Source organism: Salvelinus alpinus, chromosome 2 (genome assembly GCF_045679555.1).
Source record: "Salvelinus alpinus chromosome 2, SLU_Salpinus.1, whole genome shotgun sequence".
Classification (NCBI taxonomy): Eukaryota; Metazoa; Chordata; class Actinopteri; order Salmoniformes; family Salmonidae; genus Salvelinus; species Salvelinus alpinus.
The window spans coordinates 14015510-14034580 of record NC_092087.1 but is presented as its reverse complement, the minus strand read 5'-3'; the positions used below and the strand labels follow the sequence as shown (position 1 = coordinate 14034580).

The following is a 19071-nucleotide window of genomic DNA, read 5'->3' as shown; positions in this document are numbered from 1 at the left end:
AACAAATCCTAATAACTAAATTGACCCATATATTCAGACAATAAAAACACTAGTGAAAGTTTAACATTAATTTATTGAAACCGTAATATCAACTAGTTATATTATATTGTGGGAAACACAATCTTGAATAACAATCTTCAAAAAGGCAGTAACATCAGCAGTGGCCCTTGCTTGTGGAAGCATTATGTTAGGAATCAAAAGGACTACTAAAAGTAAGTTGAGTAATTAAATATAAACTGAAATCAAATTGCTGCATTACATATTCAGTCCACATGAAAAAAAGTCATTTGAATCATTCATTGAAACCATAATTAGCTGTGTTACCTGCTCGGCTTTGGTGATGTCACAGCGGCGCTTTGCAGCGGCAAAAGATGTGATGGGAGATTGCTGCTCCTACATGTGCCTAGTATATGAAACAAAAGGTGATCTGTGGTTAAAGATTGAGTTTTGACGTCCATTCGAGTACTCCAATACTGGATTACTCCTGCCCAGCCCTATCATCTTCTAGAAATGAAAGGCATAGTTACAGTAGTCTAAATGACAGACTTATGGATATCCAGAGAGTAGACTGGTGGACCTGAAGAACCTGGTGGTGAGTCATCCATCTAGAAATCTTTTTTTTTTTTACTGAGCTACGGCTCAGCTTTGACATTGTTGAGTACAAACCAGTGGGCATGGTGGGACCCTTGTGGGCATGCTCCACATAGCATGCCTACATCCCCTCAAAGTACCTTGAACAAACAAGCATCTTTTATCAACAGCTCTGTAAAAACATCATCAGAATTGTGCAGCGACAGTTTTGGGGAGGGACAGCTGACAACTGCTGGATTTAGGGTTGATGAATAAAAATATTCAAGAGACCAGTGAATCCAGATCAGGGTTCTGGGAATGAGAGGGTTTCTCTAGTAGATTCAGTATCGTTGTAAATGAATGGGTAGAGTCAGTGTTACAGTGAGTGTGCAATGCTACGCAAGATTTTGGCAGTGTGACATAAGTCCAAGAGGAGTGGAAATGCAGAGTCATTCTGAAATAAGGAAGTCCCTCATGAGATACGGACCCAGGATCAGGGCTTGGAGTCACTGACGCAGGATCAGGGCTTGGAATCACTGACGCAGGAACAGGGCTTGAGATTAAAGCAGGTCCTTTCTTTCTAACTGAATCAATTTCTGTACCTTAAAAATAATGAATCTCTCCATCATTCAGAGCACAATGATACTTGGCACAAGTTCCTCTTTTTCAGATATGCAAAACTACTGTAACATGATATTCTGTGACTTTCTGATGACATGGCAGCAAATATATTTGACAGCTCTAGTGTGGATATCTTGTGTCTAATCTTGGTCATCTAAAAGGGCTGTGATAATTCTTGTTGCAGCTTTAGGTTGTCAGCCAACGGGCCACAAGCTTATGTAACAACGCTGCAGCATTTGTCTGCAGCAGTGACAGGAAGAACACATGAATAGATTAATGTATGTTGTTTTCTCATCTAATATGGTTGGTTTGTCTCAATGCTGTCTCTGACCCCTGAACACTCTGCCCCCCCTCCCCTCCCCTCACAGCTCACAGTGGGAATCCTCCAAGCTGCTGATCTTATCTCCATGGACAGCGGAGGTACCTCTGACCCGTACGTCAAGGTCTTTGTCCTCCCAGACAAGAAGAAGAAGTTTGACACCAAGGTTCAAAAGAAAAACCTGAACCCTGTCTTTAATGAGTCATTTGTTTTCAAGGTAAGTCATAACACAGTTTCTATACCAGGACTGCACTTGCACCGAAGTTAGTTGGAGTATTAAAGGTATCAATCATCCTGCCAAAAATATTGTGTCAGGCTAGTACAGCGGAGTCTCAAACTAAATCTAACTTAACATTTTTGGTGTTGTAAAAAAATCAGACCTAAGATGCTACATGGTATAAGACTTTGTGGTTGTTGCCTACATTTATTTTTCATTATGAAGTCACAGGATGTGTTCTTGTTGTGTTCACGTCAAAGTGTAGAGCAGTTCTGGCTTGCCATGCCTGCCTGCCTGCTATATACCCTCTTGCCTGTGTACTAACTGCAGCTTCCTGTACTACTCAATAAGGTCCATGGAGACTGTATAAGCCTCTCAGTGTCAATGTGGAAGCACTGTCCCCAGAGTAGGGACCATCCATGAACAGTTTGGAGAATTTACAGTATATGAAATCAGATGCCTGCCTTTAGAATGTATTTTTTATTTATATTTGTCATATAGGAAAATGGAATGTCTAGCTTCTAGCTCCTAGACCTGCTTTAGTGTATTATACACTCGTTGGCAATTTCAACCTGTTAAAGCCAGCACTCTGCTATTTTACAACCCTTAAGCTAGGATTGGTAATTTACCTGTCTTATGTGAGCTCGCTTGCGCTGAGGTGCGAGGGGTGGCAATATCAGAGGTACGTTTCATTTGATTGAAAAACAAGCCCTATGGTAAGGCTACCCTTACCATAACAAAAGCTGATTCAACAGAAATGTCTTCCTTATCCTGGCCATGCATTAGCCAAGTATCCTATCCATAAGATGTTTTTAAATGGTCTACTTGTGAGAATTTTGCTGTCATATTTTGCATTATTCAGAATTCAAATAGGCCTATCCTGCAATGCATACTCCATTCGGCTTGTATCCATCCCCATATCCAAATAGAGCCTCTTGTCCAGTTATTAAAGACCCGCTCCTCCAAACATATTCAAAATATTCAGTCCTATAACACCGTATCAACAGTAGGCCTAGGCTATCTCTTGCTTATTGAGAACGTTCCTCACATATACAATACAATTTATGGGAGCCTAGTATTTGTTATTTGCATAAAGACATCCCACTGGGAAAAAACTGGTTGAATCAACGTTGTTGTCTTTTTGTCAGCAAAACTGTTAACCTAAATCCACTGACATGGTGAATTTTTTTGTTGATTTACCATTGTTTAAGGTTTATTAAAAGAGCCCCAGGTCTGCAAGGGCTGGAGTGAATCAATAGAACCCATATTAGATACTCTAATTATGCTTTAGTGCCATTAGAGCTGAACAAATCTCTCCTTAGATGTTTCCTGAGTAAAAACCGTGCTACACATTAGAATTCAGCCTAACCCATTTTCTGCCTTTCCTATTCTGTGTTGTAAAACTCTGTATATTAGCTGCATGTTAGCTGACATTGTGCCGTATTACTGATGTGTCAGTAATCAATGTCTTGCCAGCAGCCCATGGCAAAAAATAAGATGTTTATTTCTTAAAAAAAAAAAAAATCAATAGCACAGATTGTATTAACAATTCAAATAGTATACAGTAGGGACATGTGGTTACATTCATATTTAATAATCCAGTTGTGTTGTTGTTGTGTTGTGGTGGTGTTGTTGTTGTTGATGTGTTCCTTCCTCAGTTACCATATGATGAGCTCGGTGGGAAAACCCTGGTGATGTCAGTCTTTGACTACGACCGATTCTCCAAGCATGACATCATTGGAGAGGTGAGGATCCCCATGAACACCATTGACCTGGGACAGCCCATCGAAGAATGGAAGGACCTGGAGAGTGCAGACAAAGAGGAGGTATGCTCTGAAATGAAACAGAAACTAACTAAGCTTTATCTAACTAAGCTAATCGTTGGACGGGAGCGTTGCCCAATCAGAATTAACAACAGCCAAGCTCTGACAATTGTAATATACATTTTTGTCTATCTTTCCCTCTCTGTGTCGTTGCTCTCTCTGTGCTTGCCCTCTCTCTGTCCTTAATCTCCATGCAGCCTGAGAAGCTGGGAGACATCTGTATCTCTCTTCGTTACGTGCCCACCGCTGGCAAACTCACTGTCTGTATCCTGGAGGCAAAGAACCTCAAGAAGATGGACGTGGGTGGACTGTCTGGTACGTTAAGACTTCCACTGGACGTACAGTTTACTCTTGAGATTCTTAAAGGGTTCTTGAAAGGTTCTTTGCAGTGAGTGATGGTTCTATGTAGAACCATGTCTTCTCAAAGAACCATTCTATATATAGAACCCTCCCCTTCCAAATTGTTCTTTACAATGTTGAAGCAGTCCTTCACTAGATGGTTGTGGGTAATTATGAATTCCTGTTCTTTATGTTGCATTATTTCACTTACTGTGTGGTACCTATGATTTTGTTGTTTTATTCTACCTGTCTTGTGTCTGTGTTTATGTTCATGGGTTCTGTTGAGGTGGCTAGTCCGATACCGTCAGTGAGAAGGGTCTGCAAGTATATGCGAGTTTATATTTTTGGACTAACTTCATCATTTGACATGGTTGAGTCAGGTTGATACAACTCCCAGGTGAGAGTGATTAAGCATGATCAACCCCATATTACAACACAGTAGCATAACAATGTTAAAAACTGATTACCTTCATCATCATACATATCATATACCAATTACTCATAGATAACTGTTACAGAGGTTAAATGTGTATGGTGCTATTCAGAACCATCTCATGAAATAATATATATTTTTAAAGTTCTAAATAGCACCTTCAAGAAAGGAGTCTACAAAGCCCCAAAAAGGGTCCCGCCCTGGTCACAAATCAAAGAACCCTATTTTAGTACTAAAAATGTACAGTTTGTCTGCTGTTAAAACAACTTGTGGGTGGACTGTCTGGTAGGGCAAACCACTGGACATAACAGTAGATCATTTCCAACCAATCAGGCATGTCAATCTGCCATTAATTAAACAGCTCAGTGATGCAGAATCTCTGATTTATTTGCAGACATTGTGCTACTGTATGTTGCATTAATGAGCTCTCTGAATAATTTTTCGAATTAGCAAGCAACTCAATATCACATCACATTTTTGCTCTACCGAAGTGATGCATTTAAAACATGAAATGAGAGATTGAATATCTGTTGGTCTTTCTTTGCAGATCCCTATGTGAAGATCGCGTTGCTGCAGGGAGGCAAGAAACTGAAGAAGAAGAAGACTACAGTGAAGAAGAACACACTGAATCCGTACTACAACGAGTCCTTCAGCTTTGAGATCCCAATGGACATGATGCAGGTGCAGAACACTACATATTTTTGGTGGTCTGCTCTTGTTTTTTTCTCTCTAGGCCTACAACCGCATTTCCATGTTCGCTATGCTTTGATGCTTTACAGCAATTCAATGATGAAAGAAAATCAATACGATTCAGTGGAATTTTATAGGAAAATAACACTCAAAAACTATCTTTTGGTATTTGTTTCATTGGTCCACTGTTGATACTGTTCCAAAATAGTTTTGCTTGTCAGCAATCACATTTTCAAGATATAGAACTTTCAAAATACCACTATGATGCATTTTGCAACTAACATTTTGGAACTGTATCAACAGTCGACTAATGAAACAAACACCAAAAGACAGTTTTTTGAGTGGTGTTTTCTTTTAAAACCTGGTAGTTTAATACCTACTGTATGAGGTTTGCATATGAATGGCTATGTGAGTGCACACATGTAGAATCTACTACACATATACATGTTTTTCTCTCTTTCCTCTTCAGAAAATTTTGGTGGTGGTGACAGTGTTTGATTATGACAAGATTGGCAAGAATGACGCCATTGGGAAGATATTTGTGGGCAGCAAGGCGACGGGCCCTGGTCTGAAGCATTGGTCTGACATGCTCTCTAACCCCAGGCGTCCCATTGCCCAGTGGCACCCACTACAACAGGAGGAGGATATAGATGCGGCACTGGCAGGTTTAAATGCAAAAAAGTAACTTCGCTTGTCCTGTTGATTACCAACTAACCAACTAACTCAGAAACCCTCCCTCCCCAACTGCCCTACTCTGCATGAAACTCATGATTTCCACATGATTCTGTCATGTCTATTTGAAACACTGAACAAAGAAAAAGAAACATCTAAAATATCAGCTTATTCATAATTAAATCGAAGAACATAAACAACACTTTTCCCAACACCATAGCATTTCACATATTTAGTGTAAAGAGAGAAGAGGGAGATTGAGCGATAAATTGATTGATTGATTGATAAATTGATCTGTGTTTCATTTGAACATGCTTTTTAGGAACAGATGCTTAGATGCTGACAATGAAAGTTTGGAGAAAGACTCAATGAAATTGATGCTGGTTATAGCTTCTTCATTTAGTTAGTAGAACATTGTGCATGCTTTACTTATGCTCTCACCGCTCTACATAAACCATGCCAAACTGATTCCCATTAGCATATATCTTGTTCTCAACCCATAAGTGTGCCATATCTTGCAGTAGAGATTAGTATTGGGCCATTTCTGACATAAAACAGTTTTAAGTCTACTAATGGAAAGGGTTTAGGTGAAATGGTAGGTATTAAGGTAATACAATGCAGCAATTCATTCCAGAATGTCTTTCTGAAAGAACTTTACAATGCAATGTTATTTTGTTCCAGTTTTATTATTATTAGTATTATATGTATTCCCATATATATGAGAGATGGACATATTGTGGCAAAAATGATATTTGGCTTTGCAGTTAATTATTATTTATCAAACATGATTAATTTCGATGCCGTTAAGGACAGGGTCAATACAGCTTCCAGTGTTTTCAGTGTGATACACAGACTGGGAGGAATTCATGGGTGCCTTTAGGCTCTCAACTTAGAGTGCACGGAGGGAATCTGTATCCCTGGCAAACGTCATAATGACACAGTCCAAAAGGAAACTGCAAATGTGCTGCAGACCTACTTTGACCACTTGGATGTAAAAGTGATTACTTATCCATGTCCAAAGTAAAGATGATTGAAGAATTATCACTGTCATCCAAAAGCATGACGACCATGCTTTGTTAGTGATGAGATATTTACTACTAATAGCATGTGTTGAAAACACATTTGACCTTTAACTATTTTAAGTCAAAGATACACAATGTTGAGGATGTATGTTCAAGAAAATAAAGAGAAATGATCAATCATATTCTACTAAGACAACATTGCACCCTGTACACTATTGTGAGCACATTTTTGGCATTAATGCTATCGAGATGAAAGAAACATATGTTATAAGATGGGACCATATGCTTGTTACAGCCACTGCCTGTGAATTGTAAAGCACTCTGCATCTCTGAAATGACTGATACAAACATACTAGAGGGGATGTTTTCTCAGTTTAAAAGTGTGTTTGCATGAAGGCCCGACGTCTATTTCTCTCTGCTGAGGATGACTGTAGTGGTGTGGGTATACATTCAATTATTGGATGTTCACATCATAATGATGAAAAGTTCATCATCAAGCAACCGGAAATGCAGCATTTGCTTGAAACAAATGAGAGTAAAGTAAGCATGATTTATGCTTTGTGCTTATCTTCATGTCGTTAGCTTTGACTTTTGCACCATGCACTCATCAGCAACCTGCTTAGTATGTAACCCTTTCTGTAAGATGCCAAAGTCCTGAAACATTGTGGTATTGTCCGCTGTTTATTCAAACCTGTTTTTCCCAAGGGCGTTGTTCGTTAGACATCCTGATATTTTGATTGCCAGGAGGCCATGGTGTATAAGGTGATCAAACTGAAAGGAGGGGGAACGTTGGCATACTAATAAGTCCATTGATATGTAGTTTTGCCCCCCTCTCTCTCGTACCTACTGTAAACATTATACAGTGAGGAAATGTGTTAATACAGCATGTATCTATGAAATGTTGTAAATAGCAGCATGTTTTAAAGAGGAACCATAATTAGTGTGTATGTGTGTTTGTGTCCAATGTCATTTTGATAATAAAATGGAGAGAAAAATATGCACTGACTGCACATTTGATGTATTTTCCGTTAAGGGTATAATAGGACTGAACATATGTCTGCATAGTATATGTTGATTTTACAGGCTATTTTCTTGCCTGGATTTCAACAGTGTTACTTAATTTGTATTTTATTTATATATGTCTACAGTGGACAACCTGAAATGTATGACTATATGCTGGGGCTACAAGTCAAAATGCAATATTACTTACATTTCCTGCTTTCACTTGTATGTGTGCATGGTCTTCGATGGCCAGGATTTATTGTGTATTTATTGCAAAAGCGGAACATTTACTAGCTCCTTTGCTTTGTAATTATAAGTACTGTAAGTGTTTCCTTCATGTATCCTGCCGGAGGTGGTAGTCACCGTCTTATCAAAAATGATTTGAATCTGCTGTGTTGGGTTGACCAGTGTTCTAGTACTAAGTCAGACTACAGTACTACACAAATTTAAGTCCAAGTACTAGACCGTACTTAACGTTAGATTGTTTAGTCCCAGGTTCATGTTATCAGATATAGCTCATTGTATAGGAGTCAAAGCATGGACTTGTAGCCCCCTTTCAATAACTCTCTCCATATCTGTACCCTGAGTAGTCCTCTGCTTGCTGTCATTCACTTGTGTCATTGCTTAACATAACAGTTAAACATGTATTTTTGTGTATGTTGATTAACATAAGAAGTAAAGCCATACAACTTGAGCTTAAATTTCTATACTCTGAGCAAAGGTATATTACTACTCATTTAAAGACCTTATAGAGATATTTTAACAGAGCGGCTGATTCACACTTGATTCCTTTCCTGTGCAAGAACAGGTCAAAAATGATGATATTTGTTCATCTATCGTCACCAGAACCAGTTCTGTTGGAGTTTCACCTCACACTGTATAATGCATGTTTTGCTTATTGAAATATGTACTTAACATGATGATAGTGGTCATGTTAACCAACATTATTGGTATGACTTAAAGTTGATATTGTAAGATGTACATGCCTCTGTATTTATGAAATCATATGACTGCTTGGCTTTTAGTGATGATCATATACATACTTATGTTCAAAAGAGTTTAAAATGAACCTTCAGTCATTCGTATCATTTGCACATGGAATGCAAAACAATGTTTGTTTTTTAAACGTTAGCATAAAGAGCCTGTAGCAGCAAAATGTGGCAACATGTCACTCGATTGCATTAGCTCCTTTCCACTGTCACAGTACACAGTACATATGCTCTGAATACTCCAATTGCAAGAAGGCCTAAAGATCTGATTTGTAAAAACCATTCAGTATAACCTCCATTCCAGTATGGCAGTTATTACTCTGAATATTAGTTTAATTGTGGTGATAAATTAATACTGTTACTTCCTGACTTGTTTTCCCTATCCCTCCTATTGAGTGTACTTGGATTGATTAAGATCGTTTTATAGATTGGTCCTGTGTTACTTGTGTTTATTATATCTTGAGCAGCAACCATCATTTTGTCTGCCTTAAATGTTTCCAATTGTATTTACAATAGGACCAATTACGTCTGTGTTCTTCTAACGTTTCCTCTGTGAACTGAAACTGAGTGGGTTTGTAAAATGACTGCAATGCAGGCAACTAAATCCCCGTCTTCCTGGGCCTTTGGAACTCTTTTGAGCACGGGGCGGACCCAAACAGTGCAGAGCTACATTCACAATGCAATACCGCCGACCTTGCTGCTTAAAAAAGAAAAATGGTTCCTCTTTATGCATAGCGTTTTGATCCTCCATGGCCATCATACTACAAGAATTCCAAAGAACTGTACCCCTCTGCCTTACCTCTGTACTCCCTCCTCTCCTCCTCACTCCCTCCTCCTCCGTACTCCCTCCTCTCCTCCTCCTCACTCCCTCCTCTCCTCCTCCTCACTCCCTCCTCTCCTCCTCACTCCCTCCTCTCCTCCTCCTCCTCACTCCCTCCTTTCCTCCTCAGCACTCCCTCCTTTCCTCCTCAGCACTCCCTCCTCTTTTCAAATTCACTACTTCATGTAAACTATATGAATTACAATGTATATAATCTATAACCCTTACAAATGTGTACCAATCCTGATTCACATTACAGTATATACTGTAGGCCTCTGCAGTATGATGCATTACCACACGTGACCAGTTGATGACACTGAATACAAGAGATTGCGTTGGATTGCAGCATAGAAAATCTTTATAAATAACTTATACAAGGCGTAGGAGACTGTTCATGTGATGGATTAAACAAAAAAATGAAAAAAACATTTCAAATGTCACATAGTGATACAAAACGTGATAATATATAAACTGTTACATCAGCTTATAGATTAAACATTTGCAGACATTCATACGGTATTATTATGTGCTGTGATTATATAATTATGCATTATAACAATCCATAAATTAATACAAAAAATGTGCAAATATGCAAACTGCGTGTGAAGACTATTGGTGTTGGTGGGGGTGTTGGTGGGGGTGGTGGGGTTGGAGAAGTGGGTGTAAACATGGGAAATAAAGCAGTATCATCCCCTCCTCTCTTCCCTTTCCTCCTCTTCTCACTTAGACAGTTTACTGATGACCCGGATTAAGGCTCCGTTCTCGTCCTTCAGTCTCTGGTTCTCATTCTTCAGCTCTGTCTGGACCTGTGGAGGACAGCAGACAACAAGCAGACAGAGAGGGTTATGGTTGGAGTTAGGGTTAGAGTTGGGGTTATGGTTGGGGTTGTGGTGGGGTTAGGGTTGGGGTTAGGGTTATGATTGGGGTTAGGGTTGGGGTTAAAGTTAGGGTTGGGTTTATGGTTGAGGTTAGGGGTTATGATTATGGTTGAGGTTAGGGTTGGGGTTATGGTTGGGGTTATGGTTGGGATTAGGGTTGGGGTTATGGTTGGGGTTATGGTTGGGATTAGGGTTGGGTTTATGGTTAGGGTTGGGGTTATGGTTGGGGTTATGGTTAGGGTTGGGGTTATGGTTGGGGTTATGGTTGGGGTTATGGTTGGGATTAGGGTTGGGGTTATGGTTGGGATTAGGGTTGGGGTTATGGTTAGGGTTGGGGTTATGGTTGGGGTTATGGTTATTGAAACATTGTAGGTGAAACAAATCCAGTTCAAGTTTGATTCACAGAACAAATGACAACGACACTCATCACCAACCTCTCCTCCAAGTCAACTGAACATGTAATGTTCTCCCACAAAGATTGTCTATTTTCAGTTCAGTGTTCCATCTTTATTGAGACCTCTCATTCAGAGACAACAAAATGTTGTTGTCTGTACCCTCCTGTATGGAACACAGCAGACGCTTGTGGCAGTAGTGATTGTGGAGGAATACCAATGGCGTACTCACTCCATGAATATAAATCAATGCACTCACACATTTCACAGCCAACGGAGCATAATGATGACATAATGGTGGCAAATGATGTCAGCTTAGAATACCACATCACACACCAGTTATGCTTTGTCACTGCTGGCTTGAGACTCAGGCTGCATCGCAACTGGCACATTTGACCAGAAAGCAGTGCATTATAAAGGGAACAGGGTGTCGTTTGAGACAGACACACTACAGTATGAAGGCACGCCCCAGAGGGATATTCCCTGTTCAGCAGCTTGCTCTGTCTGTCTGCAGGGCAACTTTGCGATGGCTAGGCCTCCTGTGGAGACTGTGTTTTGGAAATATGTTCTGTCTCTGCTGTGGCTAGGTTTAGTCTATTGGAGATGTTCTCAAGAAGTACAAGAACTGGCTTTAAGCCACAAGAAAACGACACCAAATTGGTCAGACCTTGGACATCTCTCAGTATCAATTCAGTAAATTCACCGTTATTGCAACTGGACAGATACCTTCACTTCATCTTCCATGTCTGATATCTTCTTCTGCAGGACACGTGTTTCCTACAGAGAGGAGAGGAGACATGTCACAATGGTGGAGACATGTCACAGTGAGACTGAACATGATGGGGCTCCCAGAGAGGAGAGGAGACATGTCACAGTGAGACTGAACATGATGGGGCTCCCAGAGAGGAGAGGAGACATGTCACAGTGAGACTGAACATGATATGACTACCAGCCTTACCATGACTGGACCTTTAAAATAACATATATTGAATAGACATGCTGTACCAGGCCAAGAGAGAAGTTAAAAGGGCATAAGCAAACATTCAAGGACATAACGATCTCACCTGTTTTTCTGTCTCAAGCATGGACCTCTCATTGGACCTTTCAGTCATTGTTATCTTTCTCTGCAATGCAAAAGCCCATGGTTAAAATGGGTACAATGAGAAGAGCACAATCCCTGAAGCCAGCAGACATTTCTCATATATACCTTTGATAAAAACCATGGTCACCTCACAAGCATACTACCGTACTTCACAAATAACACCTCCCAAGCATTTACCTCTGGAATCAGCCAATGCATCTTCCTTGCATAACCTGTCACATTCTTACCACTCCTGCAACTTTCCTGATTCTATTGTGCAGTGGTCATTGCAGTAGGATATGGAAGAGTTATTCCACCATGAATTTGACAAGAACTGTACACTGGAAATCACAATGATAAGCAATAAAATTGCACAAACAGACACATACAGTGCATTCGGAAAGTATTCAGACCCCTTGACTTTTTACAATTTTTTTTACTTTACAGCCTTAGTCTAAAATGTATTTAAATGTTTTTTTTCCCCTCACAAATCTACACACAATATCCCATAGAGACAAATCAAAAACAGATTTTTAGACATTTTTAGAAATTACAACAAAAAAACTGAAACCACATTTACATAAGTACTCAGACTCTTTACTCAGTACTTTGATGAAGCACGTTTGGCAGTCATTACAGCCTCGAGTCTTCTTGAGTATGACGCTACAAGCTTGGCACACCTGTATTTGGCAAGATTCTCCCATTCTTCTCTGCAGATCCTCCCAAGCTCTGTCAGGATGCACAGCAATTTTCAGGTCTCTCTAGAGCTGTTTGATCGGGTTCAAGTCTGGGCTCTGGCTGGGCCACTCAAGGACATTCAGAGACTTGTCCCGAAGCCACTCCTGCATTGTCTTGGTTGTGTGCTTAGGATCTTTGTCCTTTTGGAAGGTGAACCTTGACCCCAGTCTGAGGTCCTGAGCGCTCTGGAGCAGGTTTTCATCAAGGATCTCTCTGTACTTCACTCTGTTCATCTTTCCCTCGATCCTGACTAGTCTCCCAATTCCTGCCACTGAAAAACATCCCCACAGCATGATGCTGCCACCACCATGCTTCATCGTAGGGATGGTGCCAGGTTTCCTCCAGATGTTACGCTTGGCATTCAGGCCAAAGAGTTCAATCTTGGTTTCATCAGACCAGAGAATCATGTTTCTCATGGTCTGAGAGTCTTTAGGTGCCTTTTGGAAAACTCAAAGCGGGCTGTCATGTGCCTTTTACTGAGGAGCGGCTTCCATCTGGCCACTCTACCATAAAGACCGATTGATGGAGTGCTGCAGAGATGGTTGTCCTTCTGGAATCTTCTCCCATCTCTCCAGAGGAACTCTGGAGGTCTGTCAGAGTAACCATCGGGTTCTTGGTCACCTTCATGACCAAGGTCCTTCTCCCCCGATTGCTCAGTTTGGCCGAACGGCCAGCTCTAGGAAGAGTCTTGGTGGTTCCAAATTCTTCCATTTAAGAATGATGGAGGCCACTGTGTTCTTGGGGACCTTCAATGCTGCAGAAATGTTTTGTTACCCTTCCCCAGATCTGTCGCTCAACACAATCCTGTCTCTGAGCTCTACGGACAATTCCTTCGACCTTATGGCATGGTTTTTGTTCTGACATGCACTGTCAACTCTGTAACCTTATATAGACAAGTGTTTTCCTTTCCAAATCATGTCCAATCAGTTGAATTTACCACAGGTGGACTCCAATCAAGTTGTAGAAACATCTCAAGAATGATCAATGAAAAACCGGATACAGCTAAGTAAAATTTTGAGTCTCATGGCAAAGGGTCTGAATACTTATATTAACAAGGTATTTCTGTTTTATAATTTGTATACATTTGCAAATTTTTATAAAACTTGTTTTTGCTTTGTCATTGTGGGGTATTGTGTGTAGATTGAGGAGGAAACGTGTATTTAATACATTTTAGAATAAGGCTGTAACGTAACAAAATGTGGAAAAAGTCAAGTGATCTGAATACTTTCCGAATGTACTGTACTTCTTCATTGGACTCTTCATCTGATATCTGCAGTTTCGTTTGATGTTTAGGATGATGGTTTGTTGGAGACAGCGCTTGACTTGGACTGAAATAGGTTCCGGTACTCAGTGGCGGTTCTGGGGGGGGGGGGCAACAATTTTGGACCCCCCTGTGGCCCCCCTAAATGTGGAGTATGAAATAATTTTTACATAACAAATTTTTGCTATCGTTCTTTTTTTACATCCGTTATTAGACAGTGGCAACAATGATGATTATGAACATGGTCTTTTGCCTGCTAATGCCTGCAATGCAGTGAAGAAAACGATGACAACAATAACGTCTAATGTAACTGGCCCCTCTAACAGTACAACTGGCCCCAGCTTGGCCCCCCAGTTGAAATGGTCTAGAACCGCCACTGCCGGAACTAATTTTGAGTGGCGTAGATTTAGGTGCAGGAGCTCCACAATACTTTTGAGCTAATATTCTATAAGAGGAACAGTAGCTCAAGCAGTAGAACATTTGAGGTGCCGGTACACAGCTCCAGTGAGCTCCTGCCCAAGTCAACCACTGGTTGAGGAACAATTTAATTTTTTTTCATGTTTACAATGACTGTTTGTTGGGGAACTATTTTGTGTGGTGGATGAATACCAGTTGGGGATAATCACCTGTGTGACTCTCTCCAGCTGAGTCTGCACCAATACCAGCTCCTGTTTGCTGCCCTGCAGCCTGGACTTGAGTCTCTCATTGGTAGACAAGGCCTCCTCGTACATCTGTGATGCACAGGATCCCACAGCAAACTCAGACCCAGAACATCATAACATGCCACATAATTTGACTTAGGTAATCAACAAGTTGTGTTTTTCATGTAGCCTGATCTCCAATTCAAATCAAAGTTTATTTGTCACATACACAGGATACAGCGCGATGTAAACAGTGAAGTGAAATGCTTACTTGTGAGCTACCTCTCAACAGTGCAATGAAATACCATGTAAATATATTTAAAAAATAATTGTTTTCATAAAGAAATACCAGTTGTGGGGATTTTGGGTTACACTGTACTTGAAGCCACAGTCATAAGGGCTACAAAACAATGTCATTATCATGACATAACAGATTTATAACAGACCATTAGCAAACTACGGCAATTTTTCTAGGTTACAGGTTACCTTCTTATAGTCAGTGCATCCTGCCTCTTCCTCTGCTTTTTTCCGTGCTGCCATTCTGTTTTCCCTTCGAGCGTCATAGGCCTCGCGGTCGTAAGCACCAGACGAGTCCAGTCTGAGGGTAAGATTGCACAGCTGAACCTGAAACTACTGCACTGTGTCAGAGCTTATTCATCAATGTACCTTTGACCCTAATTGTAATAACAATCAGTTGCAATGGAGGCCTGAGTGACCAATGGCTGTTAGGATATGTTTCAGTGCCTGATAGTGAAAATCTAAAGCACACCTGTGTCTTTTGATGAAGTTAATTGAGTTGAAAGCATCTTACCTGGACACTCTTTCATGCTGAAAACAAACAGAGAAGATATGTCACTTACAAAATGCATAGAACATGAGTAGTTTTGGATGATCTGCAACTCTGAGGTGTAATGTCTTCTGACAGCAGAGCTGTCAAGATGAGCACTTTGTAAAAGGACTTTGTGTCCTGTATGCATAAAGAAAACCCCATGGCCTTAGTTATGAACTCTCATAGAAGACTCTAACAGAAGACCTTCACACTGTCCTGCAGCCAAGCATGTGGATATCAACAGAGAGCATCTTGGGATGAAACTCGATACTCACGCCAAGTTAGAGAAGGACAGTGGAAACAGTCACATGTACAAACTGAGACCCAGAGATAAAGCTAAACACATCCAAAAAAGGTAATAACTATGGCAGCGGCTTAGCTTGGGAATCTTGACGGTTATTGCCTGCTGAAGGGTTGGAAACAGGGGATATGAATCTGTTTTTAAAGAGACACTCCCGCAAAAATGGCAACGTTGACAATGGCAGTAATGTTCGGGGCATTTGTTACTTCAGTCTCTTGCCTTGTGGATTTATTTCAGTAGAAGAGTTGAAAAGGTTATTCCTGATACAATACAAGATACAATACTATAGGATAAAATAGGAGATGCGTTCCACTGCAGACATAATCATTCCCGCTAGAAAATGTCCTCAGTGATTCTCTTACAGTGTTTGGGCCAGCCCCTGACCTCTGTGTTCTCAGGCTGCAGAGGACAGCCTGCTTCCGTTTTCAAGCCTGTGCCGCTTTCTATGTGTCCAGGGAACCATGACGAGCAACCACTTTGTCAGGCAATTTCAGGAGTTCAGCCCTCAAAGCCAAATATTTAGGCTTTTACGCCATGGTATGCAACAGTGAGCAAGAGTGAAGGCATTAAAACATTGCTTAACATTGTGATATCCATAAATTACGTCAATTGATTTAGTTAACAATGTACGATTACATAAATATGTTCTTGTTTTTTGTGCACTCGCCTATTATTGCTTCAAGAATAAAAGAGACTTGAACTGAAGTCTGGAAAACAAACTTAAGGTCATACACACAGGCATAAGAACTCATTGCAGTGTTTAGACATAACACACCAAATAAGGCTCTATGGAGACGGATATAAATTCACCTGAATTGTTCAAGGGGCTCTAGAAGGATCATGTATAAACACACACGAATGGTTCCCATCAGACATCAACAAGCTCTCAGGATGTTCTCTCTCCGTCTGTGTCAACACTGTCAGCTCTCTCTTATTAAAGAGTCTGTCTTTGTGTTTGGAACCATTGTAAGTTATCATTAACAAGGCTTACCTCCTGAAGCTCTGCTTGGATCTGGCACTGGGAGAAGCTGGGCTGTGATGGAGAGGGCCTGCTCTGAGTCTAACATGCCTCAGCGAAGCCTTCCACCATGACCAGACCCAGCCAGGAATAACCCCTACAATATTTAACCCCTCCACAACAACCAGACCCAGCCATGAATAACCCCTACAATATTTAACCCCTCCACCACAACCAGACCCAGCCAGGAATAACCCCTACAATATCTAACCCCTCTACCATGACCAGACCCAGTCAGGAATAACCCCTATAATATCTAACCCCTCTACCATGACCAGACCCAGTCAGGAATAACCCCTACAATATCTAACCCCTCTACCATGACCAGACCCAGCCAGGAATAACCCCTATAATATCTAACCCATCTACCATGACCAGACCCAGTCAGGAATAACCCCTATAATATCTAACCCCTCTACCATGACCAGACCCAGTCAGGAATAACCCCTACAATATCTAACCCCTCTACCATGACCAGACCCAGCCAGGAATAACCCCTATAATATCTAACCCATCTACCATGACCAGACCCAGCCAGGAATAACCCCTATAATATCTAACCCCTCTACCATGACCAGACCCAGTCAGCAATAACCCCTATAATATCTAACCCATCCACCATGACTAGACCCAGTCAGGAATAACCCCTACAATATCTAACCCATAGGCATTTTATGTAGATCAAAAATAGTTGGATGATGTAAATAATATGGTTGTAGGTCCATCTGGTTCTCTAGTAGGCTTGTATTGATTAATCATTACACCAATATCATTACACCAATAGAATCCTTTCAGATTCACACCAGTGCTCAGAATGTAGGAGCTAGTGGTTGTTTTTGGACCAGGCCAGTCTTTCTTTGTGCTCCCCTCCTACTCTGTTAGATCCAATGGGGGACTTCCTGTCTGCTGACTAGCTCTTCCAAAGAAGAACATGTGATATATATATATATATATGATGTAAAGAATATGGTTGTTTTTATATATATATATATATATATATATATATATATATCGTATCACTGCTTGAGTAAACATTTGAGATCAACTTCTTATTAAACTTATTAAACATTTTCCTGTTTGTTTTCCCGGCTGGCTTGTGTGCTGGAACGTGCTGAGTCTTGTCCAGAGTGATATCAGGGGGACCCACTTGAACGCATGCCTCTGAAAGGGTTTGATCTAGTTGATCCTGTCAGATAACTATCTTCAATGACAATCTGAGTTGTATATATGTCAGCTGTCTCTTTTGTTATTTCATTAAGTTACACAGGACTCCTCTCAGTCAAATTCCGAGGCAACTTTCTGCCTTATGAAAAAATTGCTTGGAGCTGATGATGTCATGGAAACTCAAAAGTTATCTGACACTTATATGACCTGTCGTGGGAGGAAAATGCTGAGGCTGTATTGGACGGATTCTGGACCTCACAAAGAGAGAGAGAGAGTCTGTGTATGAGTACACTGTGTATGTTTAATGTGTTTTACAATGATATTTGAATAGTTACATCCATGCAGCTGATTCTGAAACTTCCTATTCCTTATGTCAAATTTACTCCCACATAAGCCACTTGGCTCAAGAGGGCTAATCACCATCGCTCACTACAATCTTCATGAAACAATTACAATGGTTTCCACTAAAAGCATGAACAGTATGCCATAACACCTATGGTATTAAACATCAACATAGTGCTTGGCTAGTCTGAAGTGCTCCAAACTAACGGTTAAAGTTACAAGTCAAGCATGGCATTTTATCTGATCCACAGCTTTTTTCAACACATGGCAATGTTTCCAAAAGGCACCCTAGGCGTCTCCTTGTTATTGCCCATAGAAAAGAGAAGTAATCTGTTCTTACTTTGAGGCTTCTGGAGGTCGGCGAGGGTTTAGCGGGAGACGAATCAGTGGATGACTTTCTTGTGCGTGGCTGATCCTTTGCGTTGCGGGGGGAGAGATGAGATGACATCGCTGCAGGTTACTCTCCACGGCATGAGGTTCAAGTGGGGTCCAGAGGTCCAGTCCAACCAACTTGATTCCAAAAGTCTACTGCATGAACAATCCAGTGACACACAGTTAAAATCCCTGTGATGTGAATGAAGGTGGTGAAGGGACAGAGTCAGGAGTGTGATCAAAATAATAGAGTTCTAATGATACAGAAATAGCTGTGGTCAGGAGTGTGATCTCACTCCAGGTGATGTTGAGTGATCCTGAGATGAGATGAGTGGAAGGTGAGTAGCAAAAGGGAGGGCGATGTGGAGGAGGAAGAGGGTGGGCGCTGGGCGGTGCTGTAGACTGTATGGGGAGGGACACTGCCTGGGACTTGACAGCAGTGCCGCTAATGAGAGCACTCTCTGGACTGTGGTGATTCAACAAAAATGAAAACATCAAAGTAAAGCACTCGGCTCTCATTCTGCCTGACAGCCTCTC

The 19071-nt window shown here is 40.9% G+C and overlaps 2 protein-coding genes across 5 annotated transcripts in view; one reads left to right on the top strand and one right to left on the bottom strand.

Moving 5' to 3' along the window:
- LOC139554428 (synaptotagmin-2-like) overlaps window positions 1–7705 on the top strand; it is a 69411-nt gene extending 61706 nt beyond the window's left edge. For all 3 annotated transcript variants that reach the window (XM_071367217.1, XM_071367196.1, XM_071367206.1), the window contains exons 5-9: window positions 1560–1727; window positions 3386–3553; window positions 3748–3865; window positions 4870–5003; window positions 5482–7705. In XM_071367217.1, the coding sequence (XP_071223318.1) occupies window positions 1560–1727; window positions 3386–3553; window positions 3748–3865; window positions 4870–5003; window positions 5482–5697 (804 nt within the window). In that variant the 3' untranslated portion in view covers window positions 5698–7705. The remainder of the gene's footprint in view (window positions 1–1559; window positions 1728–3385; window positions 3554–3747; window positions 3866–4869; window positions 5004–5481) is intronic.
- A 2141-nt stretch (window positions 7706–9846) lies between these two features.
- Window positions 9847–18757, bottom strand: LOC139554437 (protein phosphatase 1 regulatory subunit 12B-like). Of its 2 annotated transcripts, none has more exons than XM_071367237.1 (7): window positions 18503–18757; window positions 15320–15336; window positions 14995–15106; window positions 14494–14598; window positions 11852–11911; window positions 11491–11564; window positions 9847–10323 (listed from the first exon to the last, which is right to left on the bottom strand). In XM_071367237.1, exons 1-6 carry the CDS (start codon window positions 18608–18610, stop codon window positions 11493–11495), a joined length of 474 nt encoding a protein of 157 aa, XP_071223338.1. In that variant the 5' UTR covers window positions 18611–18757; the 3' UTR covers window positions 9847–10323; window positions 11491–11492. The 2 variants fall into 2 exon arrangements, with proteins under 2 accessions (XP_071223338.1, XP_071223328.1); XM_071367227.1 differs by having other exon boundaries at window positions 11514–11564.
- Between the last annotated feature and the right edge of the window lie 314 nt (window positions 18758–19071).

Coding starts and splice junctions, on each gene's coding strand:
- LOC139554437 (XM_071367227.1), bottom strand. CDS start 18,610: ATGTCATCTCATCTCTCCCCCCGCAACGCAAAGGATCAGCCACGCACA. Junction 11,912..14,493: donor AGCTGGAGAGAGTCACACAG/GTGATTATCCCC, acceptor TTTGCATTGCAG/AGAAAGATAACAATGACTGA. Junction 10,324..11,513: donor ACATGGAAGATGAAGTGAAG/GTATCTGTCCAG, acceptor TGTCCTCCACAG/GTCCAGACAGAGCTGAAGAA.